Source organism: Petaurus breviceps, unplaced genomic scaffold (genome assembly GCF_028583685.1).
Source record: "Petaurus breviceps papuanus isolate PSGF00001 unplaced genomic scaffold, PetGlider_PUasm1.0 90792, whole genome shotgun sequence".
NCBI classification, from domain to species: Eukaryota; Metazoa; Chordata; class Mammalia; order Diprotodontia; family Petauridae; genus Petaurus; species Petaurus breviceps.
The window spans coordinates 17,489,837-17,517,627 of NW_027187347.1; the positions used below are offsets into that span (position 1 = coordinate 17,489,837).

Genomic DNA, 27,791 nt, shown 5'->3' on the forward strand with positions numbered 1-27,791 from the left:
CTGCTCACTCTATATTTTCCCTTATGCTTTAGGTCTAAGGAAATTGAAGCTATTGGCTGTAATGGAGATGCAGCCTTTCTTGCCGTCCGAGTCCAGCAGGTGGTGATTGAGTTTATCTTGAATCATGTGGATCAAATTTTCAGCAGCTCCTCCTGCTCCATAGAGAATGATGGTAATTGTGTGTCCTGACATTTGTCACATGACCTAGCTGCCCGTCCCAGTCTTTCTTTGCTGTAGGTGCGGAAGCCAGAAACAAGTTGGTACAGGCACAGAATCCAAGCTAGTGTGCGTCTGTTCCATGCATGGCTCCATGCCTTTAATATTTGTTAGGCCTTGCTGTGCATATATCTGTGTCTGCTGGACGTATGTTCTGTGTGTCTGTCATTGGCCTTTGCATGTTTCTGCCTGTTCTGTCATTCACGGCTTGCACCTATCACGTATTCAGTCCCTATGATGTGGTTAAGGGCAACAGGATTCATGCAATTATTGTGGTCATAGTGATTTTTCTAAGCTATTTACAAGGTTGAGTTAATGTTCGGCTGCAATGAGCACATTCCAATGCTTAGCTGCCTTTTTATTCCTTCACCTGCCATCTCAGAAGATGCTGATGCCTTCATCAAGATCACTTAAGTACAAGAGCTAATCAGTTAACCAGCCAAAAGATATTAGTGCCCCCTGGGGAATCAGGTCTATGTTGGGTGTTGGGGACACAAAGACAAAAATGAAACTTCTCCATCTCAAGGACCTAACACTCTACTGGGGGAGACCAAAGGTATATACAAAATATATAGGGACTGGATCTGTGATTTCATTGGTCTAGGGATTTCCTAAGTGAGAAAACCTCCCATAAGTCATCGCCTACTCCACTGTTTAGAACACTAAGGGTGACTTGCCAGTAGTCATCTAGACTTATGATTCAGAGGTAGGATTTGAACCCAGGCTTCAAGGCCAGATCTATCCACTATATCACGTAGCTTCTCTGTGTGCAAAATAAATGGAAGGGAATTTGGGGAAGAAAGTCTCTAGAAGCCAGGGCAATCAGGGAAAGCTTGATGTAGACAGTGGCATTTGAAGGAAAGTAAGTATTCTAAGAAGTTAACGTGAAGCAGGATCACATTCCAGGGGTGGGAGACAGTCAGTACAAAGGAACGGAGATGGGACATCGATATCTCACAGGAAGATCAGTCAAAAGGTCCATTTGACTGAATTGTGGAATGCAAAAGGGTGAGGATTATGGCCCAGAGCTCCTTTTATTTCTCTCCCAGGCTTGGGAAAATATGGTTCCCATGGTCTGAAGTGGAGCTGAAACTACAAGGAAAGATTAAGTATCACAGCTTCAGAAGTAAGAAAAATGCAAGAAACTTCATGTGAAATTGTAAAAGGGGACACTAATAGCACCTTCCTCCCTGGGCTTTTGTAAGGATCAAATGAAATAACGTTTACAAAGCATATTGCAAAGCTTTAAGCACTGTATAAATGCTAGCTCTTATTAATAAAGACTTTTAGTGAAACTCCTGACTTGAATTGCCCAATAAATGACTGAACTGATTAAATTGGAAGAGGGCTTAAATTTTTTTTTGAAGTTTATATAGTTCTCCAACATTTGTCCATGATACTTGTGTTCTTCGAGTTTGTGACTTTGTTGATTACTTGTTTAGGAGCATTATAGAGGGATTTCTGGGTCAAGTGTCGTTACAGTTTTGGTAATGTCCATCAGGAAATTTTAGACTAGACTTGATGGGTTATAGATCTTGGTGAGATTATCACAGGTATAGAGTTGTTCCTTGTAGGTCTAGTCTCTACATAATCAAATAGGTGCAACCCAGAGCCTGAAGCAAATGACTATCCAAACTCACATGAGATTGATTTACATGCTAAAATAACAATCTATCAATTGACATGGTTAATCTCATACAGATGTAAAAAAATATATAACTGTTTAGAAACCATAATGTTTATGTTGGAAGAGCCCAATCTCTTCCCAGTAGGCAACCTTACTTGGGAAAACAAATTAATAACCAAAAGATTGTTTGGTAAATAAAGGCTCCGGGAAAGGCAATGATATGGCTTCCTGGAACATTTCCCACATCAGGTTGTGATGCTCTCTCATCAGTCACTGCTCTCCCCAGGGGGTAATCTGCCTGGCAGGCTGGCACACTGGGCACAACGCCTTCTCTCCCTGCCCAGTGCTGGAAACACACGAACAATTCTTATGCTCCCAAGCTACCTTTGTTGGCTCCATGATAACTGTTAAGATCATGACCGCTGTGAACTGTTACTTTAAGGGTTTTTTGCTGAGTTAAACCTGCTCAGATTTCTAAGAAAGTTAAGTCTAGAGCTGGCTGGGACCTTCCACTCTTTTGGTTTGACTTGGCTTCATTGGGTCTCAAACTTGAAGTACAATCTCATCGTACAGATGAAGTGTATAGACGTTAAGTGTTTTACCAAAAGTCACATAGTTAATAAACAGAAGAGCCAGGATTTGAACTAGTTTAATAACAAGATAATATCTTATTTTATATGAATTCCACTTTAAATGAGTTGCTGCTGTTCAGCTGTGTCTGACTCTTCATGAACCCATTTGTAATTTTCTTCAGCTCAGCTGACAGATGAGGAAATTGATGCAAAAAAGGGGCCAAGTGACTTATCCAGGGTCACATAGCTGGTAAGTGTCTGAGGCCAGATTTGAACTTACAAAGAAGAGTCTTCCTGACTCTATCTACTGTGCCACCTAGCTGCCCTGACTTACTAAAGTGGGTAACTACCCTGTAACATCTTAATCTCCAATCTCTCTGTGAAGGAGTGACTTGTGGAAAGGAAGAAAGGCACTTACTACATGAACCAGGCACTGTGCTAAGTGCCTTACATAGATTTCATGTGATTCCTGTAACAACCCTTGGAGGTAGGTGCTATTCCTTATTCTATGGTTAAGAAAACAGGCAAACAGAGGTTAAGTGACTTGCCCAGGGTCACATACCTAGTAAGTGTCTGAGATTCCATTTGAACTCACATCTTTCTGACTCCTGGCCTGGCATTCTATCCACTGCACGACCTAGCTGCCTATAAAATATACTACGTGATTAATTATTAGTCATAAAAGTTGTCTCTTACATTTTTTGGTTTTCCTTTTAGCCTTTCCTTGTACTGGATCTTATTTTTCAGCCATAATTCAGTTCCTGCATCTCCTGCTAAAGTGCATCTCCCCAAAAAGTACCTTTCCCCTTACAGAATCTTAGATCTGGAAGAAACCTCCAAGGCCATCTAGTGTAACCCATACCTGCCCAACAATCCCTTCTATATTTCTCCTAACAAGTGACCAACAAAATCATGAATTAAAAGAATGCACATACCATGGACAAATGTGTGAAGAGAATCAAATAAATATAGAATATTAAGCCTTCTTCCAGTTTAATCAGCTTAGCCATTTATTGAGTAACTATAATCAGGAGTTTCACTAAAAGCCTTTGTTAATAATAGCTAGCATTTATGGCACTTAAAGTTTGTAAAAACGCTTTATAAATGTTATTTCATTTCATTCTTTTTTTTTTTTGCTTTTTGGAGGGCAATTGGGGTTAAGTGACTTGCCCAAGGTCACATGATTAGTTTTTGTGTTAAGTGTCTGGGGACAGATTTGAACTCAGGTCCTCCTGACTCCAGGGCCGGTGCTTTTTTCACTGTGCCACCTAGCCACCCTGATTTCATTTGATTCTTACAACAACCCTGATAAGTAGGCGCTATTATTATTGCCTTTTTACAGATGAGGAAACTGAGGTACAGAGACAGTGACATGCATCTCATCACTTAGCACAGTGCCTGGCACATAGTAGGCTACTTAATAGATGTTTATTGATTGATTGGCTTGTTTATGATCACATCCCTAGTTAGTGTCTGAGGTAGAATTTAAAGTCAAGTTTTGTGTACTCTAAGTCCAAGACTGTCTACTGTGTCACCCAGCTGCCTTATTTACATATAAGTGAGAAGTTTTAAGTAGCATATTAAAAAATTTTCATATTTATTAACCAACACTTAAAATAATTCTTCTCCCTAGAATTATAGGACAAAGCAGCATAGTATACAGGCATAGAAATCATGATAGCTCCCTAATCAATATCATTTCACAATAAAATCAATGATATATTATAACAAAAATATTAATACTCAGGTAAAACTACTCTAACTTTGTAAATCATAACATCAATCACCCATTCATAACTTAAGTCCTATGAACTAATGCAAACAAATTACAAGCAGACAACAGATACAGAGAAACATCAGCAGACAGGTTTCCAACTGTCTGACCATTACATCCATACCTAGTCAGTTACCAGAGAGGGAAGCACCAACATCTGGGTTTTCAAAGCCGGGGGGCTCAATGGCTGACCAGAGTCTCATCTGGTCAAATCACATAACTCTTCTCAAAGTGAGCCCCAAAACAAAATTTCACATCAAGGTATGTATAGCCTTCTCCTGGCTCAGAGAATGTAACAACCCTCTTGACCCACTGCCCAATCACAAAGTGTCAAGGTGTGGGCATTCCTGAAAAACAAGCCTCCTGCTATATTCAGCCTATTAGGAGGCAAAGTATATTTTCAAGTCAAAGAAGGTTCTCAGAGTCACTTAAGCCTATCAAAGGACCTAGGGGCAGGAAAGATCTTAAATTCCCATTCCCATAACAGAAACTAGTTTGTGACCCTGGACAAGTCACTTGACCCTGCTTGCTTCAGTTTCCTTATCTGTAAAATGAGTTAGAGAAGGAAATGGCAAATTACTCCAGTATCTTTGCTAAGAAAACCCCAACATGGAGTCATGAAGAGTTGAACATGGTTCAAAGAATTCAATAATAACAAATAGTAGGATTACCTTCATTGGGCAGAGCAGTCAAATTCCCAGCATGTCCGACCAGCAAACAAAGTGCCTACTGGATAGAAAGTCACTTTTACTCCTGTTGTCATTTCTCCCCTCAGCTCCAAAACCCAGACGTGGGCAAGTCATTGCCAAACAAAGTTGTCCTCTGGGGTAATCTGGTTCTGGTGATGACTTCTGAATTACCAGGAGGAAAGCCAAGGGCCTGTTTCTCTAGTCCCACACCGATCCTTGGGATCTGAGTTTATACTCAACAACAAAGTTACCAAGAGAGGGGTTGTAGGAATTAGGGATGGTCTGATCTCAGTCCTTAGGTTCTCCTCACAAGACTGACTTCCTCCTGTTTCTTTACAGAAAACAGGCCAATTATGAAAAGTCTGACCTTGCCTGCCCTCTCCCTCCCGATGAAGCTGGTGAGCCTTGAAGAAGCTCAGGCTCGGAGTCTGGCTACTAACCACCCTGCACGCAAGGAGAGGAGGGAGAATAGCTTGCCTGAGATCGTCCCTTCCACAGGAGCCCTCTTCCATACTGTCCTGGAGTTACCAGACAACAAGTAAGCTTGTATTTTTTTTTTTTGCTTTTTGGAGGGTAATTGGGGTTAAGTGACTTGCCCAAGGTCACATGGCTAGTTTTTGTGTTACATGTCTGAGGCCAGACTTGAACTCAGGTCCTCCTGACTCCAGGGCAGGTTCTCTATTCACTGTACCACCTAGCTGCCCCAAGCTTGTATTTTTTATCCTGAGAAGTTAAACATTTTTTAATGCTGGGAAATTTTAGGAGCAGGCTGGAGAAGCATGGAATGGCTTTTTCACTTCTCTGCCAGGGGAGAAGGGCAATTAAACAAGGTTATATTGAGCATCTATTATGACTGACTGATAGCTAAGCCCTATGCTAGATGCTGAGGATAGAAGTATGAGGAATGAAACAATCCCTACATATAAGGCTCTTATTATATTCTAATGGGGGAGGTATCAAGTAAATATATAAGTATATACAAGCACAAAAAGAAAGTTAAAAAATACAAATAAACATAAATACAGGTAAGTACAAGGTAGTTTAGAGGGAGGGCACTAGCATTTGGGGGTATCAAGGAAGGCTTCATGGAGGAAGTGGTACTGAAGTCAAGTCTTAAAAGGAAAAGAACCTCCAGGAGGGAGAGGTGAGGAGGGAATGCATCACAGACATAGGGGATGACCAATGCAAAGTTTTGGAACCAGGAGATGGAATGTAGGGTGAGAGTTACAGAGAGAAGACCAGTTTGACTGAATCACATAGTAGAAGGAAGACTGAATCAAAGACTAGGAAGATAAATTGGGCCAGCTTTTGAATGGCTTTAAAAGCTCAATAGAGAGGTTTATATTTTATCTGAGAAGCAATAGGAAGGGAGAGAGAGGGCAAGAAAAGTCAGATTATATTATCACGATACCTTTATATTTTTTTGAGAGGCAAAAGGAAGCCCTTGGACTTGACTAAGTAGGAGAGTCCTATGCTTAGATCTATGTTTGAGGAAAATCACTTTGTGTGTAGGATGGAGTCCAGTGGGGGGAAATTTGAGGCAGGAAAACCACTGAGGAGTCTGCTGTACTAATCTAGACAGTAAGGCAATCAGCTAGCATTTATTAAGGTGACTATAGTGGAGGGAAAGGTTCAGGGGCAAAAAATGTCATATGTTCTCCCAAAACAGACAAGACAAGAGAAGAAGAAATGATTTCCTTTCTGGTCCCAACCTCATCACTCCCTGCAGTTCTGAGAGAATTCTTCTGTCCCGGGAATTGTTTGATTTCTATAGAGTAGATAACTTTTCTGTGTAGCTCTGCATTTTTCCCAGCCTATTGCCACACCTGGGATGCATTATTGCCAGTTATACAGCTGGGTGAAATATACTCACACTCTGCCTGCCTGAAAGATACTAGAACAGACCTACAGCACTGAGCTTGATGTCTCTTGCTCCTCTGTCTCCCTCTATTGGCCATTTTGCTGCTTGTTTTTAGAAATACACTATATAATGTATGAGTCCCATGTAAACGACTTGAAATCTTCAGAGCAAGGATTTTGTGCAGAAATAGACATATATTTTCAGGATTAGTTCCTACTTTGGCTGAATTCCCGAGTTTCTCCAAATGAGTACAGGAATTGGACTCTGCTCCCCTGGTGGCTTCCTGATTTACTATACTTTCTCAGCTGGTATCCCCTGCTCCTCCCTTTCTCTGAAAGAAATAAAAATAAAGGTCATAAATTGAACTCTCTATATGGTGCTGATTGTCCATCCCCTACATTTGCAATAGCTACAGAGACCAGTGGAAAGCAGAAATGGGCAGTGTTTTCTTATCCAGAATCTGGTTTCAATTGAGATTTGCAGCCGATTGAAAGCATGTCTCCCCCAGCCTGTGAAGTGGCCAACGGTCTTTGTCTTCCTTATTGATGTCGTAGCAATGAGGGCCGTGAGGGCATGTCCAGAGCCTGGGAAGTCTAGTTATTATTGCTTGGAGACCCTTACAAGGTTCTCCCCTTGTTTTCCATGAACCAGAGCTCTTTGGGGAACTTCTCAACCATCTCTATTCAATGTCTTTGGCACATGAACTGTCATCACTGCCATGTCCCCACAAGAACCTTGGATTCCTCTGCTGGAACTGCCCAGGGATCTGATTGGAGGGCTTATCTTGACCAAATCCAGGGTTCCACTTCACTTCCTGGTCATTCCATTTTATACCTTCTTCATTTGTTCTATCATCTTCATGTATCCCCTACTAGAATCTTGGACTCTTGGAATCTGGAACCACTCCCCACATCGGTGCTACTGGGCACTGGGCCTAGAGTCAGAAAGACTTGAGTTCAAATTTGACCTCCACTTATTAGCCATGCGACTCTGGGCAAGTCACTTAACCTCTCTGTCTGTCTATTTCCTCAACCAAAAAATGAGGATAATAGCACTTTCATCTCAAGATTGTTAATGACAATCGTTTTTCCAATTTTGTGATTTTACACATAATAAATACAAATTTATATGTTACAAATAATATTTGTAAATGATCATTCCTTTTCCTTCCTAACGTACTCTACCTTGTAAACCTTAAACCTTGATTCTATTGATCAGCAGCCACAGTTCTAGTTCAGGATTCCATCATCTCTTACCTGGATTATTTCATTAAACTGTCATCACCCACCCCCATGCCCATGAACTTTGTTTTGTTGCTGTTTCTAACTATTTTCTTTTTTCACTTTTTTGGAGGGCAGTTGGGGTTAAGTGACTTGCCCAAGGTCACAAGGCTAGGTTTTGTGTTAAGTGTCTGAGGTCAGATTTGAACTCAGGTCCTCCTGACTCCAGGGCTGGTGCTCTATTCACTGAGCCACCTAGCCTCCCCTAGCTGTTGTTGTTTCTAAACGTTCTATTTATAACTTTTAGATAAACAGAGAGAAACATTGAGCTTTTATTAAGTAAGCACTTAATACGTACCAGTTATCTTTCCAACTCGCCCCATTAGAAGGTAAATTCCTTGAGGGCTGAGACTGCCTGGCTTCCTTACTTGTCTTTTTATTTTCAGTACTTATCATAGTGCCTAGCACATAGTAATGAGATATTCCCAAAGACGATGGACCCTGAACTGGGTGGTGGCAAATCAAATACTTATTAAGTGGTTACAGTGTGATAGGCACCCTTCCACAGACTCAGTGATGATAAATAGGAAATAATCCTTGCCCTCGAGGAGCTACACACTCTTGGACTGTGCTGAGGTTTGCACCATGTACTCATGGTAGAACTCCTGTCCACATAGTAGCCAGCCCTTTCCCCTTTGGGTAACATTTAAATTTTTTGTTTATTGCTTGTTTTTATATTACCTTCATTTTTTAATATACTTCTACCTTCTCCCCTACCCAGTAATCCATCCTTTGTAACAAACAATAGAAAAAGACAGGGGAAAACAAATAAAGGGAAATGGGAAAAAAACTAAACTATAAATTGAGTCTGACAATATTTGCAATGTTCCACCCTTATAGTGCCCCACCTATACAGAAATGGAATGGAGATTTTTTTTCCCTCATCTCTTCTTTGGGAACAAGTTTATATGCACCTTAGTACTTATAAATAAACTCATCAGTACTTATAAATAAATTATATTAATACCTGTTTATATCACCTACATGTCTTATCATCTCTCTCCTTCCCAGAGAACTATCCTTTATAAATTAAATTAAATTTAGAAAGGAAGAAAAAGTTTTAAATCTACAAAATTAACCAACATTGCAAAGAAATTTTACATTCCAGATCCTATATTTGAGTGCATGCCGCCATTCCGGGAGGGAAGGGGACAAAATTTGAAACTCAAGGGACTATGGAACTGAATGTTGTAAACTAAAAATAAACAAATTAATTAAAAGACTTTTAAAAAAAGGAAATTTTACATTCCATGTAGTGTGTGTATATAATGCAGTGAAATTATGTGTGTACCCTTGGTCCACTTTTGGAGCACATCACCTATAAAATCAGACAGCCCCTTAGAAATAGCAGAAGTGATTCTTTTCCTTTGCCTATTCGAATCTGTGCTGGGACATTCATTACACGGCACTCCTTGTCCATAGGGAAACATTGGGCTGAACTTATTTTTCCAGAGAATAAGTTCCTAAATGTCATGTTCATCTGTTGCTAAGGAAACATCATGATTAAGAATGCAACTGCAAAGTTCTTTGTCTAAGAGGAAAGTACCATCAAAATTTGTTATTGTTGTTCTGTTATCTTCAGTTGTGTCCAACTGTTTGTGACCCCATTTGGGGTTTTCTTGGCAGAGATATTGGAGTGATTTGCCATTTCCTTCTCCAGCTCATTTTATAGATGAGGAAACTGAGGCAAACAGAGTTAAATTACTTGCCCAGGGCCACACAGTAAATGTCTGCAGTGGGATTTAAACTCATGAAGATGAGTCTTTCTGATTCCAAGCCCAGTGCTCTATCCACTGTACCACCCAGCTACTCACCATCTAAATAGTAAACAATAAAAATAATTATTGTTAATTTTTTTTAGAAGGAAACTCTCTAGTAAATCTAAGAAGTGGAAGTCCATATTTAACCTGGGACGTTCTGGCTCAGATTCAAAATCAAAGCTGAACCGTAATGGGAGTGTATTTGTGAGAGGACAGAGGCTTTCTGGTAAGCATGTTGTTTTATGGTCTATTTTTCCCAGCTCAGCTCCTTCCCTTCTTTGGTTTGGGCATGCAGACTCTCCAACCCTGAAAGATAAACTTGTATGTCAATCAAGATGACTGATTATATAAGCATGTTGAATTTTGTCTCTTTTCAATTTTTAGAAAAACATTTTATTTAAAGTTTTGAGTTCTAAATTCTATCCCTTCTTTCCCTCCTTTCCCCCTCCCTTAGACAATAAGCAATCAGATATAGGTTATACATGTGTAATCATGTAAAACATTTTTATATTAGTCATTTTTTACAAGAAGATTTTAATAAAAGAAAAAAATGAAAGAAAGTGAAGAATACAATGCTTCAGTCTGTATTTGAACAATTAACAGTTCTTTCTCTGAAGGTGGATAGTATGCTTCATCATTAGTTCTTTGGGCTTGTCCTGGATCATTGTACTGCTGAGAAGACCTAAGTTATTCACAGTTCTTCATCAAACAATATTGCTGTCATTGTGTACAATGTTCTCCTGGTTCTTTTCCCTTCATTATGCATCAGTTCATGTAAATCTTTCCAGGTTTTACTGAGATCTTCCTGCTTGTCATTTCCCATAGCACAATAAAATTCCATTACAATCATATATGCCACAACTTGTTTAGCCATCCCCCAGTTGAAGGGTATCCCTTCAATTTCCAATTCTTAGCCACCACAAAAAGAGCTGCTATAAATATTTTTGTACAAATAGGTCTTTTTTGCTTTTTTTTTGGATGGCTTTGGGTTATAGACCTAGCAATGGTATTGCTAAATCAAAGGGTATGCACAGTTTTATAGCTATTTGAGCATAGTTCCAAATTGCTTTCCAGAATGGTTGGATCAGTTCACAACTCCACCAACAATGCATTAGTGTCCCAGTTTTCCCACATCTCCTCCAACATCCAACATTTTCCTTTTTTGTCTTGTTAGCCAATTTGATAGATTTGAAGTAGTGAGGTGTGAGTTGTTTTAATTTGCATTTCTCTAATCTATAGTGATTTAGAGCATTTTTTCATATGACTATAGATAGCTTTGATTTCTTTATGTGAAAACTGCCTGTTCACAACCTTTGACCATCTATCAATTAGGGAATGATTTGTAGTTTTATAAATTTGACTCAGTTGTCTATATATTTGAAAAATGAGGCCTTTATCAGAGATACTTGTTGCAAATATTTTTTCTAAGTTTTCAGCTTTTCTTATAATTTTTATTGCATTGGATTTGTGTAAAAATTTTTTATTTTATATAATCAAAATTATTTATTTTATACTTTATAATGCTCTCTATATCTTCTTTGGTCCTAAATTCTTCCCTTATCCATAAATATGACAGATAAACTATTCTATGTTCTACACATTTTGACCTCATCTTGTTATATAATGTGAGATGTTGATCTGTATCTAGTTTCTGCCATACTGTTCTGCAGTTTTCTCAACAGGTTTTTTTTTTTTCAAATAATGGATTTATGTTCCAAAAGTTGTAGTTTTGGTTTTATCATATACTAGATTACTGTGGCCATTTACTATTAATGTAATATGTAATTTATTCCACTGATCTACCACTCTATTTCTTAATCAGTGCCAGATTGTTTTGATAATTATCACTTTATAATACAGTTTGAGGTCAGGTAGGGCTAGACCACATTCTTTCACAATTTTTTCATTGATTTCCTTGATATCCTTAAACTTTTGTTCTTCCAGATGAATTTTATTTTTTTTCTAGCTATATTAAAATAAATTCTTTGATAGTTTGATTGGTATGGTACTGAATAAATAGATTAATTTAGGTAGAATTATCATTTTTATTATATTAACTTGGCCTACCCATGAACAATTAATATTTTTCCAATTGTTTAGATCTGACTTTATTTCGTGAAAAGTATTTTATGGTTGTGTTCATATAGTTCCTGGGTTTGTCTTGGCAGGTAGACTCCCAAATATTTTATATTATCTACAGTTATTTTAAATGGAATTTCTGTTTCTATCTCTTGCTGCTGGACTTTGTTGGTAATATGTAGAAATGCTGATGATTTATAGGAGTTTATTTTGTATCCTGAAACTTTGCTAAAGTTGTTAATTATTTCAAGTAGTTTTCTTGTTGATTCTCTAGCATTTTCTAAGTATAACATTATATCATCTGACAAAGTGATAGTTTTGCTTCCTCATTGCCTATTCTAATTCCTTTCATGTTTTTCTTCTCTTATTACTATAGCTAACATTTCTAGTACAATATTAAATAATAGAGGTGATAATGGGCTTCACTCTGTATTGGGGAGTCTTCTATCTTATCCCCATTACAGATTTTGCTTGCTGATGGTTTTAGATAAATATTACTTATTTTAAAGGTAAGCTCCATTTATTCCTATACTCTCTAGTGTTTTTATTACGAATGAGTATTGTATTTTGTCAAAGGCTTTTTCTGTGTCTATTGGGATAATCATATAGTTTCTGTTGGCTTTGTTATTGATATGATCAATTATGCTCATTTCCTAATATTGAACCAGTCCTACATTGCTGGTATAAATCCCACTTGGTCACAGTGTATGATTCTTGCAATATATTACTGTAATCTCTATGCTACTATTTTATTTAAAATTTTTGCATCAATATTCTTTAGGGAAATTGATCTGTAATTTTCTTTCTCTGTTTTGGCTCTTCCTGGTTTAGGTATTCAGTATCATATTCATGTTGTAAAAGGAATTGGTAGGATTCCTTCTTCACCCATTTTTCCAAATGGTTTATATAGTAAGCCTTATTGAATTTCTTATGTTTACCCTTTCATGCTTCTTTTTTACGTTTTTATGTTTTCCTTGAGTCTTGTATTAGTGGTGGAGTCTGGTCTTTTAATTAGGAATACTTGAAAGTCTTCTATTTCATTAAATATCTATTTTCCCCTCTGAAAGATTATATTCAGTTTTGCTGGATAGGTTATTCTTAGTTTAAATCCTAATTCCACCTTCTGGTATATCATTTTCCAAGCCCTCCAGTTTTTTAATGTGGAAGCTCCTAAATCCCGTGTGATCCTGACTGTAGCACCACAATACTTGAATTGTTTCTTTTTGGCAGCTAGCAGTACTTTTTCCTTGATCTGTGACCTCTAGAATTTGACTATGATGTTTCTGGGAGTTTTCATTTTGGGATCTCTTTCAGGTGGTGATTGGTGTATTCTTTCAATTTCTATTTTGCCCTCTGGTTCTAATATATCAGGGCAGTTTTCTTTGATAATTCTTTGAAAGATGTTGGGGCGGCCAGATAGCACAGCAAGTAAGAGCACCGGCTCCAGTGTTGAGAAGACCTGGAGATCGAATCCCGGGCTCAGACACTTAGCACCCACCCAGAAACACCTGGCCATGTAACCTTGAGCAAGTTACTTAACCCCAATTGCTTAGGGGCGGCCAGGTGGCTCAGCGAGTAAGAGCACCGGTTCCAGTGTTGGGACGACCTGGAGATCAAATCTCGGGCTCAGACACTCAGCACCACACCCAGAAATAACTGGCCGTGTAACCTTGAGCAAGTTACTTAACCCCAATTGCTTAAAAAAAAAAAAAAAAAAAGAAAGATGTTGCTCAGGCTTTTTTTTTTTTCTTTTCTTATCATGACTTTTAAGTAGACCAATAATTCTTATATTATCTCTTCTGGATCAATTTTGTGGGTCAATTGTTTTTCCAATGAGAAATTTCACATTTTTTTACTTTTATTTTATTTTATCATATCTTGATGTCTCATAGAATCATTATCTTCCACTTGCTCAATTCTGATTTTTTTTTTTGCCTTTTGGAGGGCAACTGGGGTTAAGTAACTTGCCCAAGGTTACACGGCTAGTTTTTTTGTGTGGGTGTTAAGTATCTGGGGCTGGAACTGAACTCAGGTCCTCCTGACTCCGGGGCTGGCACTTTACTCATTGCACCACCTAGCCGCCCCTCAATTCTGATTTTTAAGGAATTATTTTATTCAGTGAGCTTTTTCACTTCCTTTTCTATTTGGCCAATTCTACTTTTTAGAGTTATTTTCCTCAATAAATTTTTGTATCTCTTTTCCCATGCTATTGACTCTTTTTTAAAAAAGGATTCTCTTGTATTATTCTCATTTCTTTTCCAAATTTATCTTCTAACTCTCTAATTTGCTTTTTTAAATCCTTTTTAAGTTCTTCCAGGAATTCTTTTTGGGCCTGAGACCAAATTACATTTACCCTTGTGGCTTCACTTATAGCCATTTTGATGTTATTGTCTTCTTCTAAGTTTATGCCTTGATCCTCTCTATCACCATATAGTCAAGTTCTTTTTTGTTTTGCTTTTTTGCTAATTTTTCTGCCTTTTTTGTGACTTGGTGTTTTTATGTTAAGGTTTGACTCTGGTCCTACACTATCCCAAGCTTTTTGTGTTGAGACTCAGGGTCTTACTGCTGCCTTTCACTGGGCTTCAAGGCTTAGGGAGGGTAGGTTTCCCTTCTGGCTTCTACTGGGGGATGGAGTCTTCTTGTTGGCCTCCCCTGGGTGTGGAGGTTTGCTTTAGTCCTGCCCCAGGATTGGGGCCTTGCTACTGGGTTGCTATGGTAACAGAGTCTTTCTGGTGTCTGGCCCTGGAGGAAGGATCTTTCTTCACTCTTTCACACTTTCTTCACTCTTCATTACTTCATGCAAATCTTCCCATTTTTCTTTTTTTATATTTGTCTCTGTGGCATAACTATTTCTTCACATTCATATTCCATATAACAAGCCATTTACCATTCATTTATAGTTGAATATTTAGTCTATTTTGAAAAGAAAAGTACATACAGATGGTATGGAGAATATTTAAGAAACACTTTAATCAAAGCCCTGAGTAAATGCATGGCAAAGATTTTAGGAGGGAAAAAAAAGGACCATGGGCTAGAATGCAATCCCACATAGCTAATTCTGACAATAAAGCAGTCTATTAGAAGGACCTTTCTCCTGTGAAATGAGAAGAGAGTACAACCAAAGAGAACAGGAAACTATTAGGTGCAAACTAGAAATTAACTGGGGGAAAATAATTCAGGGAGCAGCTTACAAGGGAATCGTAAGCAATAATAAGAGGTTTTGAAGACATCCAATGGAGAAAGCCAGCTAGGAAATCAGTGAGACCACTTAATGGTTTGTAGAGATCAGTTCACTCTGAAAGAAAAATGTTAAGAAATAGAAAAGAGACACCAAATGGATTACTTGTCTTTTTTCTTAAGAAAGATTTCCAAACCTAAACTGATTTTAATTAGTGGTAAATGCCCTGGATATTCTAATCTATCCTAGAACTAAGACACTGGGAAACAGTATTAAGAAGAACACTGGATTTGGAGTCCAAATCTAAATCCTGGCTCTGCCTTTTACTACCAGTGTGACCTTGGCCAATTCACTTGCCTCTTTTAATCTTGATTTCCTTACCTGTAAAGCAAACTTGTTGAATTATATCACCTCTAGAGTTCATTCCAGCTCTATGATCTTAAGATCAATATACTTTTATAAATAAATGACTGGGGAGTGAAAGGACTGAATGAATTCTAATGAAACTCAAGGATGAAGTTGTGGAATTGCCACAAATTTATGATCTATCATTAGAAGCAGCAACTCAATCTCTTGACAGAGGATATGGTAGCTGCCAAAGTGAGGATCGTGCATTAAAATGACTTCTAAAAAGACCTGAGGAGTTGTAAACCAGGGTGAATTTTGCTTCCATAATAGTAGTGGATTGATATTAAGGCATAGAATTGACAAGTACTTAAACATGACCTGTTAAAGAAAAGGCAGTCCAGGGGCGTCTAGGTGGCGCAGTGAGTAGAGCATCGACCCTGGAGTCAGGAGAACCTGGGTTCAGATCCGGCCTCAGACACTTGACACAAAAATAAATTAGCCATGTGACCTTGGGCAAGTCACTTAACCCCAATTGCCCTACCCTTCCCCCTCCAAAAAAAAAAAAGAAAAGAAAAGGCAGTCTAGTTTTTCTGAGTGACAATCATACTAGACTAATCTGTTTAATGAAATTCATAAGAACATAGAGATGTTATGTGAATTGACCAATTTCATGCAGTTAATAAGCATCAGAGATAATATTTGAACACAGATTATAATAATTAATAATGCATAGACAGCTGAGCATGGTGTTATATCCCCATAATTCCTGCTACTGAGGATGCTGAAGCTGGTGGATTTCTTGAGTTTAGGACTTCTGAGCTAGAATAGAACAAAAGCCAATCAAGAGCCTGTACTAAGTCTACCTTCAATATAGTGATCCTGTGGAAGTGAAAGGTTAAAGGTTCTTTGTCAATCAACAGTGGAATTGGGCTGGTGAATGATCACAGCACTCCAGCCTTGGTAAGATACAGAGACTGACCCAGTCTCTCTCACTCTCTTCTCTCTTTCTCTGTCTCTGTCTCTGTCTCTCACTCACACACACACACACACACACACATACCTTACACTAATGCATAGACCTATATAGGTAGTAATCTGTGAGTTTTCCCTGAGATTAGATCTTGAAATGACATTATTTAAAACTTTTATAAATTATCTGGAAAATGGAATTCAGTAAAAATTCAGTTATATGCACTTCTGAATTCTGAAATGTCAAAGTAAGAAGAACAAACTGCATGAAAATCCCTCAAGGCTATGTGACTTGTCAGAAAAATATGCTTCACTCTGGCTCCATGCAGAGTATCATGCACTGTTTTCTCATGGATCTAACCATTCTTTCTCATCTGGGAGATGTCTTTTTTTTAAAATAGTATTTCATATTTTCCAGTTATAAAGACAGACTTTTTTTTTGCTTTTTTTTTTTTTGGAGGAAGGAGGGCAGGGCAATTGGGGTTAAGTGACTTGCCCAAGGTCACACAGCTAATAAGTGTTTAGTCTCTGAAGTCAGATTTGAACTCAGATCCTCCTGACTCCAGGGCCATTGCTGTATTCACTGTGCCACCTAGCCGCCCCTAAAGACAGATTTTTAACATTCATTTTTAAAAATTTTGAGATCCAAATGTTATTCCTCCCTCCCTCAACTCCATTCTCCGTGAGATGGTAAGCAATTTGATATAGGTTATATATCGATAACCATGTAAAACATATTTCCATATTAGTCATGTTATGAAAGAAACAGATCAATTAAAACATATGCACATACACGCACAGACCCCAAAACAAAAAACAAAAACATGAAAATACTATGCTTCAGTCTGCATTCAGACTCCTTCACTTTTTCCTCTGGATGTGGACAGCAATTTTCATCATGAGTCCTTTGGAATCGTCTTGGATTCTGTCTTGCTGAGAATAGTTAAGTTATTTGTAGTTGCTGTTACTGTGTACAGTGGTCTCCTAGTTCTGCTCACTTCATTCAGCATCAGTTCATATAAGTCCTCCCAGGTTTTTCTGAAATCCTCCTGCTCATTATTCTTATTGCACAATAGTATTCCATTACATTCATATACCACAACTTGTTCAGCCATTCCCCAATTGGGGCATCCCCTCAATTTCCAATTCTTTACCACCACAGAAAGAGCTGCTATAAATAATTTTTTTACAAGTAGGTCTTTTTTCCTTTTTAAAGATCTTTTTGGTATATAGCCCTAGTAGTGGTATTGCTCAATCAAGAGGTATACAGTTTTATACATATATAGTTTATAAAGAGAAGGTTCTCATAAACATTGGATAGTGATGTGAAAACAGAAATATACATTGGTATTTGCTGATTTTTTTCATAGGCATCTTTCTGTTGCAATAATACTATCTGAGATCTTTTCTATTCTTTTAGGATCTTCCTCTTCTCTGGAATATCTTGAAAATTGATCCTTAAATAATTTTAAGTCTGTCTTGCCTCCATTATCAAATTTTTTTGTGTGTGGATTTGGCAATATCCATCCCTCTGTTCCACATTCCTCAAAATTACGTGCAGTTTCCACTTCCTCACCTAGTGTCTGGAACAGTGAAAGGATAGTTTCCACTTGTAGTGGTTTGATTATAGCAGTGAGGAGAATAGATCATGCTGGAAAGGCTGGCAAATTTGTTTCATCTAGTTGATTAAATAGATAATGGTGAATTTATCTATTTGATGAATAGATTTCATCTATTTGATGTCTTTCTTTCAAGCCATGCTTTTAAGATGATCTGACTTAGCTGGATCTCAAACTATCTAGAAGATAAAAGCCTTGTTTCACTTGTATCCTGTCAAATGAGAGATTTGTGAAAACTTTGTCTCATTTGATCTTTATAAGTTTGCCTTTATCACCTCTTCTCCCTCCCCCCTCCCTGCCTTTTTTTTTTTTAACATTACAAGATAATTAGACCTCTAAGAACTTAGGTAGTCATGTTTTCTGATGGAACGTTTATATGTAGGTTGTTAAGATATTTTTAAATGTAACCATATTCTACCTGCAGTTCAGTATGGTAAGAAGTACATTGGACCAGGAATCTGAAGAAGTGGGCTCTATTCCCTGCCCCATCAGTTATTATTAGCTGTGTGACCTTAAGAAAGTCACTTAACTTCTTTTGTTCTGAGATTCTGTAAAATGAGAATAATAAAGTCTGGAGTGCCTATATCAAGGAGTTTTTTTGGAAATAATGTTTCTAAAGCATTTAGTAAAACTTACAATGCTCCATAGACATCTGCTCTAATAATAATAGTTATTATTGTTTCTATTTTTATTGCCTCATGATGGTTTTTGAGGTTCAGGTACAATGATATATGTAAATACATATTGAAAACTGAAATGCTAGACCAGACAAGGTAGGTGCAAAAGTGTCAGGGACAGATGGTGATAGTGACTGTTTAAACTGTTTTAAGATTTTATAGCCATACCATTTCAGTGCTATTAGTTTTTTAAAGAGAAGTTCTGTGTGGAAAGAATGCATGTGTGGTCAAATTCGGCAAATGCTGACTAGTTTTGCTGAATTGCCTTTTAAAAAAAATCCTTCTTTTTTTTGTTTAAAGGATCATGGGATCATAAATTTAACTCTGGATGAAACCTTAAAGCGACAGTTCTCAGAGTATGATCCAGGCAGCCTCACCTTTTCAGAGGGGTTCTGGAAGTCAAAATTATTTTTGTAATAATACCATGACATTTTCATTTCCAATATGGTAAATGTTGAGAGATATAGTCCATATAAATAAAAGCTCTTTGTGAAATCCTCAATAACTTTTAATAGTGTGAAGGGAGTATCCTAAGACCAAAAAGTTTGACAACCATTGCCTTAGAGAGACGGCTTTCTGGGTAAAGGAGGAGGGGGAATATATTTGCAAATTATGGGAAAACAAAAGATATCAATACAAATGGAGAAAAAATAAATAAAAAAAATAAAAAAAACAAACCTTGGCTATTTGGAATACTTGGGGGATAGGCCTTTCAGATATCTCAGCATTTATATCTTTAAGCACCAAAATTTATTTTAATGAATTCAAATGGAAAATGTTCTAAAACAGATTGCGTACTTCCCTGGTTCAACAGCATATTGAAAATAATTGTCTTTTTTTGGATGAATTTGTGTCATTCTTATGAATGTCAATTTATGTATTATGCTTTAAAACAAAGATTGCCTCAGGATATGCTGAAGTATTTAGGATAAATTGATTCGGGCTGAGGTGCCTTTTAGTTATCTTTGCATTTTTAAAAAAGTTTTTCTGCAACTTCATTGTTAACTGTCATTTCTCATTGTTGTCTCTACATTTACCTAACAAAGCCCACTCCCCATCGCTGAAATTTAATTCCTGTAGGTTCTGAGACCTCATCACCAATCTTGGTAGGAATGCATGTAGATAAGTATAAGTCCTGACAACCTGATAATATCTTCTGTAAATAAGATGAGTGAACTTTAACAGTGGGGGAATAATTATTAAATAAAAGGAGACTCCATTGAGAAACGTCAGTAATTATCTAATAATTAAATTTTCTGGGCTAGTAAATTTTCAATACTACATGGAAAAGTCTTATGAAATTTTTTTTACTACATATTTATAATTTGATTATTTCTTCTAGGATACTATTTCTTTAATGATATTGTAAGGTTTTTTAATACTGGTGTTTGTTTTTTAATAGAAAAAGCCACCATCCGACCTGCCAAAAGCATGGACTCCCTCTGTTCTCTGCCAGTAGAAGGTGAGACCTAATAATTGATATCTGAATCAACCGTTTTGAGCTGTTGGTTGCTGCATTCATACACTTGCAAGCCTCCATTTCTTGCCCAATCAGATCTGCTCTTACTTAAGGGGCAGTATGGACAAGTCCTGAGGTGCACAGAGCAGCCTGCCCTTTCAGAGGAGCTCTATGACATGTCCCCTAAAAACTAAGATCATTAAGGCTAACATATCTGGAGAGCAATGATCTTCTCCATCATGCATGAGCTTGGTTCAAAGAGAGTCTAATATGAGTGGCATGGAAAAAAGGAACCCTCTTGGGTCATGGACTTCAGCCACAGAATGAGACATAGAATTTCAGACATGAACAATATGTTGATTTGTTTAGTGTGATTCTACTTACTGATTATGGGGGATCTTTGGGGGTGGAGAAAGGGGGAGGGGAAGAAATAGGAATCAGTAAAGGGTAAGGAGAAGCAAAAAAAAAAAGTATATATTTATTCATCCACCCATTTATTTCTTCATAATTAAAAAAAAATCTGCTGTCTGGTGAGCACTACATTAGGCCCTATATATGAAGTTTAAATGTGCTGATGGAGCTTAGAATCTAATCCGGGGAAATGACAAACTATAATGCACTTTTTTACCTGACAAGTGTTATAGACATTTGAAAAATAGAATGCTTTGTGACTTCTAAGAAGCAAAGTTGTTAGTGACTAGTGGGGAAGAGGGATGAGAGAAGGCTTCACAAAGGAGGTTTTAAAGGATGGGCAGGAATTCAGGCAAATAGGGAAAGTTAAGGTTACAAAGAATTCAGTACCATTTCATTTTTGCTCTTTTCCATTATTGTAGTCATTAAATATGCTATTTTCATGGTTATATGTTTTTCCGTCTAATCAGCTTGTTTCTGGTTTAATTCTGATTTCTATGCTTTTCTGAATTATTCTGTGTCCTTATTAAACATCTTTTAAGGAAGACTAAAGAAAGAAGATAATCCCTTTGATTTTTCTTATTAATTGTAATTGTTAATAATTTTAATATCAACTAATTTTAATAACACTTAGCTTTTATGAAGGAATATTAACCAGGAAGGCATAACAAGAACAGAAATACAAAAACAGAATATAATTCTTTTGAATAATTTTTTTTTTTAATGGGGGGCAGTTAGGTGGCACAGTAAATAGAGAACTGGCCCTGGAGTCAGGAGGACCTGAGTTCAAATCCAGTCTCAGACCCTTAACACAAAAACTAGCTGTGTGACCTTGGGCAAGTCACTTAACCCCAATTGCCCGCCCCCCCCCCCCATTTCATTTGGGAATATTCAGTGACTTAGCTTTTAGGGCTATCATTTGTCTTTACACCCAGCTCAAATGGAGGACATCCCAGGCAAAGGAAATAGCATAAGGAAAGGTGGGAGAATATAGTGTGTGTTAAGTGACACACAGTAGCCTAGTTTGGCTACGACATAGTTTGTGGGGAGAGAAGTAATATTAAATCAGGTAAGAAAGGTACTAGGGAGCCTTGAATGCCTGACAAATGTCTGTAAACTGCACATAAGAGACAGATAAGGAGTTACTCAAATTTTTTGAGCAAAAAAATAATAAGACTAGATATGTGGATAAGAAAAGTTAATCTTTCTTATAAGAATAATGAAGAATGGAGTGAAGGGGGCAGATACTGGTGAGGGAAGATCCATTTGAAGTTTGTTACAATAGTTTGAGTGGGTCATAGTAAAGGTAGAATTGTGGAAATAAATGGACAGTTATTCTCAAGGTGGAATGTGTAGGACTTGGTAACTGATTGAATATGAGAAATGAGGAGAGAGGAAGGGCCAAAGATGACTCCAAGGTTTTAATGTCCATTCAACAAATATATAATAATAACAATAAGTATAGTTAGATATGTCACTTTATAAAGTCCAATATTAAAATCAACAATATACCAAGAAATTATTAATTTATATTAACAAAAGATATATATACCTATATAGTATGCATGTCTTATACATGTGCTTGTATGTGTATGTATATATACATACACACATATATGTATATAGCATTTTCAACTTCTACCCAGCATGTAGTAGGTACATTATAAACATGCCTTTTAAATTTAATTGAATTACAAGACAATGAGTACTCATCAGTTGTCAGTGATTTCTGCCTCTTTGTGACCTGATTTTGACAGAGATCCTAGAGTGGTTTGCCATTTTCTTTTCCAGTTCATTTTATAGCTGATCAAACTGAGACCAACAGGGTTAAATGACTTGGCCAGGGTCACACAGCTAGTAAGTGTCTGAGGTTAGATTTGAACTCAGGTCTTGATGGCTTCAGGTCTAGTACTCTATCCATCCACCATCTAGCTGCCCTTAGTATCTAAGTTAAAACACAATTGCACCTGCAATAGTAATTGCCATGACGTGTTGGAGTTGAGGAGTTTTGGCTTCCACCAGGTGTTAGTGGTGTATTATATAAATGGTGGGCTGCAATGCCTTTTTTGCCCCTAAGATTTAAAAGGTAACTGTCTATTCAAACTTATTCCTACTTTTATACCCACACATTTCCTAGACTTATTTGAAAAATAATAATAAATAACTATCTTTAAAATTAATTTGTGGTATATTTTGTTGTTTTAACATCACTCTTATTTATATATTTGTGTGTGTATGTATATATACCTCCTTCCTCCTATACAACATAGGCCATTTCTTATGACAATGAAAAGCAGTATAGCAAAACTAATCTTTCAAGCAAGTCAGACAATATATAATATTCCATATCCATAGTCTTCCACCTCTGAAAAAAATGAGGGAGATAAATTTCCTTATCTCTTCTTGAGGACCAAGTGTGGCCATTATAGTTATACAGCATTCAATGCCATTTCATTTTTGTTCCAGTTCCATTATTATAGTCATTGGATATATTGTTATCATGGTCCTACGTTTTTCCTCCTAATCATTTTATGTAAGTCTTCCTATGCTTTTCCGAATTCTTCTGTGTCCTTATTAAATATCCTTTAAGGAAGACTAAAGAAAATAATCCCTTTGATTTTTCTTTTTAATATTAATTAACTTATCATTAATAAGTTTAATAGCCAATTTTAATATCACTTAGCTTTTATGAAGGAATGTTAACTGGGAAGGCATAACAAGAACACAAATGCAAAAATGGAAGATAATCCTTTTGAATAATTTTTTTTAAAGAAAAAATCAGTTGGGAATATTCAGTGACTCAGCTTTTAGGGCTCGCAGTCATTTTTACACTCAACTTTCTAGACTGGGTTTGAAAAGCCCCTGGGGCCACTCCATTTCAGCTCTCCAAGTTTTATGCTTCAAAATTCCCTGTAGCAGCCACTAGAGCTGCCAGACCACTTCCCCTTAAAAAAGTTCTTTTCCCTTTCTGGTCACTGAGCCAGTCAGGTTCCAGCTTTCATTTATTCTCTGTTTCTTCCCTGTCTTCTTTTTACTCCATAGTTGGGTTAGCTCAAATTTCTAGCTGAGAGAGGGATGGAAAGAAAGAAAGAAGGAAACAAATCTGGCATCCCTGTTCACCTCTTGAAGCCTCAAAATCCCCAACCCTTTCTCTCTCTCTCTCTTCATGAAATTCTTGGTAAATCCAAACCTGTGACTTCATTTTTTGTAGAGAACTCCCAATGAAGAAATTCCCTCTACCAACGCAGATCATAGAAGGGACATCAGAGATGATCTATTTTAGCTTGTTTTTAGAGAGGTTAGGTGATCTGCCTAATGCCATCATCAGAGGCAGTATCTGAACTCACATCCTCTTACCCCACAATTAGCCCTATTTTTCCAATAATTTTCTGCCTTAGAACTTATATTCTTAGAGAGTTATCTGGGGTCCTGAGGGGTTACATAATTTTACCAGGGTCACAGTCTGTACATTTCAGTAGCAAAATTGGAACCTTGGTCTTGTTGATTTCTCTATTCCCAGAAGACTGCCTCATCAGTCGTAGGGGGCTCTGGTATTCCCTTCTGCTTTTACTATTTTCTTTGCTTGAATAAGAAATCATTCTCTTCCTTGCATCCTTGCCATCTTCTCCCCCACAGACCCTCTCCTTAACAGCTCTTACTTTTAAAAAGACCTTAATTTAAGAATTTCTTAAAGGACCAAGCAAATTTTTGCATCATATACCTCTGGTCTTGGTATTAAAGCACAACCCTCTTCAGCTTGTATACCCGAGCAACCTTGACAGCTGGCTTCTTCTAAAAACTCCTCTTATGGCTAAATATGGCATTATCTCTTATGCCTGGGCATAGACAAGGAAACTGAATGATGATCAGCCAATATTTGACCGATGTATCATTAAAATTGGTTGCTTCTTCCTGATATACTATAGCTGTTTTACTGTTGCTGTTTCTTTCTCTTTTAATTTGGGTAAACTCTGTTATATGACAACATCCATCTCAGAATTCTGTTATCAGTCCATACATGATGTTTTTCTTTATAACTTGCATGGGTGTTTATGAACAGGTAATTATGTCCCAGGGTATTATACCTGAGTAATGGGTATGTATTTATGTGGATGAATAAGAACTTTTGTGTGTTTTGGTGTCATAAAACTGTCCCTGTGTTTGTTCTGACTTCTCTAGGGAAGGAAACCAAAGGACATTTCAATCGGACTGTCACCACTGGAGGATTTTTTATCCCAGCAATGAAACTGCAGACAAGTACTGGCAGCTCTTGTGACCTTAGCAAGCAAGAGGGTGAATGGGGCCAGGACGGAGGCCCAGCAGGAGCTGAGGGGGGCTCAGCAGTGGGTGGCAAGGCTCCCCAGGCCCGCCCACCACCAGAGCAGCTGAAGGTATTTCGGGCTGTGGAGGATCCAGACAATGACCAGGCCTCTCCGAAGATGCTTGCCATGTTCTATACCTCGAATGATAGCTCCAGCAAATCAGTCTTCACTAGCAGCCTTTTCCAGATGGAATCCTCACCTCGTCACCAGCGGAAGGCCCTCAACATCTCAGAGCCCTTTGCCGTGTCGGTACCTCTTCGGGTATCAGCAGTTATCAGTACCAACAGCACCCCTTGCAGAACACCTCCTAAGGAAATGCAGTCACTCTCCAGCCTAGAAGAATCTTCTTTCCAGGGGGCTGAGGGTGGGGGTTGGCCTGGGTTTGAGGAGGAGAAGACACCTGTAGCTGATGCTTCTGCAGGTAAAATTTCATGGAAGGCATCTCTTCATTTTGATAACCACTCTCTTCTATTTCCAATGTAATTCCTAAAAGTGTGGCCAGATTCTCTTTCTCTCAGTTGGCATTGGGGAAGGGAGAAGGGTCACTGTTTTAGAAGGCCCCCTATTCCTCCAGTAGTTTTTTGGAAGCAGTTAGCTGCAGTAATATAGGGACAAGAACACAGGAGCCATATCAGATACATCTGGGAGAGCCCTAGCTGGAAAACAGTAGCAAGGCCAAGAATAGCAACTATTAGGTGATGCTTGTTTCCTAGAAGCCTTGGGAAGCAGGTTCTTCAGGGATAAAAACATTTATCCTTTCCTGTTTTGCAAACCTGACTATACATTTCCAGGCTCATTCCAGGAACTATCTTAAACTCAAAATTTCATTTTTCATGGAAGGCAGCAGCCATACCTGAAAGTACTTGCCTAGGGAAAAGTATTAGATAAAATTGCCAAGGATAGGGACCGGAGCTGGAATTATATTGGTATCGAGAAATCCTGGTTGAGGAAACTACCCCTTCCAATGCAGGGCAGGACCTTCTTTGCAACTTCTTGTCTTAGAGAGTTGCCCTGAGAAGTTAAGAGATTTGCCCAGGATCACACAACCATTTGATTTTGGCTTGCTAAATTGCTTTATTGATTTCTAGTCTTAAGAAAGTGATGGAGAAAATATGAGTAATGCAGATTAAACTTGAAAGTATATTGTGTGTGTGTGTGTGTGTGTGTGTGTGTGTGTGTGTGTGTGTAAGAGCTAATTGTTAAACATTGACCATCGGACCCCCTGTAGGCAGCCCATTTATTATTGTCACCCTCATTTTGTTGTGTGATCTGAATACAGTCTTCCTGGCTTTGAGGCTAGCTTTCTGACTACTATGTCACTCAAGGTCTCCAGCTTAAAATTCTCATCTACTTCCTCTTAGATTTCATGTGTGAGAGAAGGATACAGAATTCTGTAAAACCCAATGGTAAGGTATCATTGAGTTACCAAGCATGAACAGAAAAATTGGTGATATTAAGAGCTCCCAAAATGTCCTCCTTCAATCAATGTCATTATAACAGTGAGGAAGTTGGACTAGAAATGATTGGGGCACCGGGGGAACCTGTTGCCTTGAGGCCACATGTGACCCGTTAGGTCCCCTAGGTTCAAACTTGGATTCAGTTAAAGAGCTGCACTTGAGGACCTAGAGGGCCACATACTAGATAGTCCCTAAGGACACTTTCAGATCTTCAACACTTTGATTAGACTGATTCAAGGTTACTTCCTGTTTGAGTGTAGAATCTATAGAATCCATGGAGGAAGAGTGACATCTACCACAGAGTTCCCAGCATGAGAACTACAGAGACTATGTGGCTTTAGGCAAATCCAATACAAATAATCTGGTTGTTAAATACTTACCAGTATACCCCAGAAGGGAGTGCAAGTATTATCATCTTGATTTTGCAAATGAGAAAGATGATGCATGAAAAGATTTGGTGATTGCCCATAACTAGTGACTATTTATCTTGTTATAATTTGATTAAACCAGGCCTCTGTCCCAATCCAACCCCTTACAATTGAAAAAAAAAAAGGTATTCATCCAGTGCCTGTTCTCTTCCAGGCACTGTGCTGAATGCTATGTATGAACAAAAATGAAATAGTCCCTGCCTTCAAGGAGCTTTCAGTCTACTGGAGGAATAATAATATGTGCACAGATACAGAGAGCAGACAGCCACATAGAAGTAGAAACAAAATGACTAAATTCCTGAGTCCAGTACCTGAGTACTTACCCCCAATTTTTTTTTTTAAGATTTTAGCTGCTTTTGTCTACCTTAATATAAAACCATATAACCCTTAGCTGCTTCGGGTCATTCTGAATTGTCTTTCATTCTAAAGAGAGCTGATTTCCTGCATTGAAGTCCCAACTGGAGTTTCAGTTCCTAAAATCAAAATGAGTCTGGGATAGCTCCTTGTATTGTGTGTGTGTGTGTGTGTGTATTCCCCAGGTGGTTTTTATGTTATTAATAACCCCTGTAGTTACATTATAGGTTAGCATAGCTGTACTTCTATTTAGATCCAGAACTAGACTAATATACATACCTCTCTTCTGTTTAATAAGAAAAATAGTTTTACATGCAAGTTTTCTGGACACATTAATTTCATAAAATGAGGTTCCAGGGTATCTTGGAATATTTCCTTGCCTCATATATGGGGAACATATGTTTGCCTCTTTTCTCTAATTTATGAGTTTCTCTCAAGCTAGATAGCTGTCAGACTGAAAAGATGTAGGAATTAATAAATCAGTCAGTGGACAAAATATACTCTTGGACTGTTTTTTTTTTCTTTTTGCCTTTTGGAGGGCAATTAGGGTTAAGTAACTTGCCCAAGGTTACACGGCTAGTTTTTTTGTGTGGGTGTTAAGTGTCTGAGGCCTAAACCAAACTCGGGTCCTCCTGACTCCGGGGCCACGCTCTACTTACTGCGCTACCTAGCCACCCCTGGACTCTTGTTTTATACAAGGCACTGTGTAAG

At 37.9% G+C, this 27,791-nt stretch overlaps 1 protein-coding gene across 1 annotated transcript in view; it reads left to right on the plus strand.

The window, feature by feature from the left end:
- ARHGAP31 (Rho GTPase activating protein 31) overlaps positions 1 to 27,791 on the plus strand; it is a 181,513-nt gene that overhangs the window by 143,790 nt on the left and 9,932 nt on the right. The window contains exons 6-10 of the mRNA XM_069069973.1: positions 33 to 172; positions 5,218 to 5,416; positions 9,881 to 10,005; positions 20,052 to 20,111; positions 24,699 to 25,262. Coding sequence (XP_068926074.1) covers positions 33 to 172; positions 5,218 to 5,416; positions 9,881 to 10,005; positions 20,052 to 20,111; positions 24,699 to 25,262 — 1,088 coding nt within the window. The remainder of the gene's footprint in view (positions 1 to 32; positions 173 to 5,217; positions 5,417 to 9,880; positions 10,006 to 20,051; positions 20,112 to 24,698; positions 25,263 to 27,791) is intronic.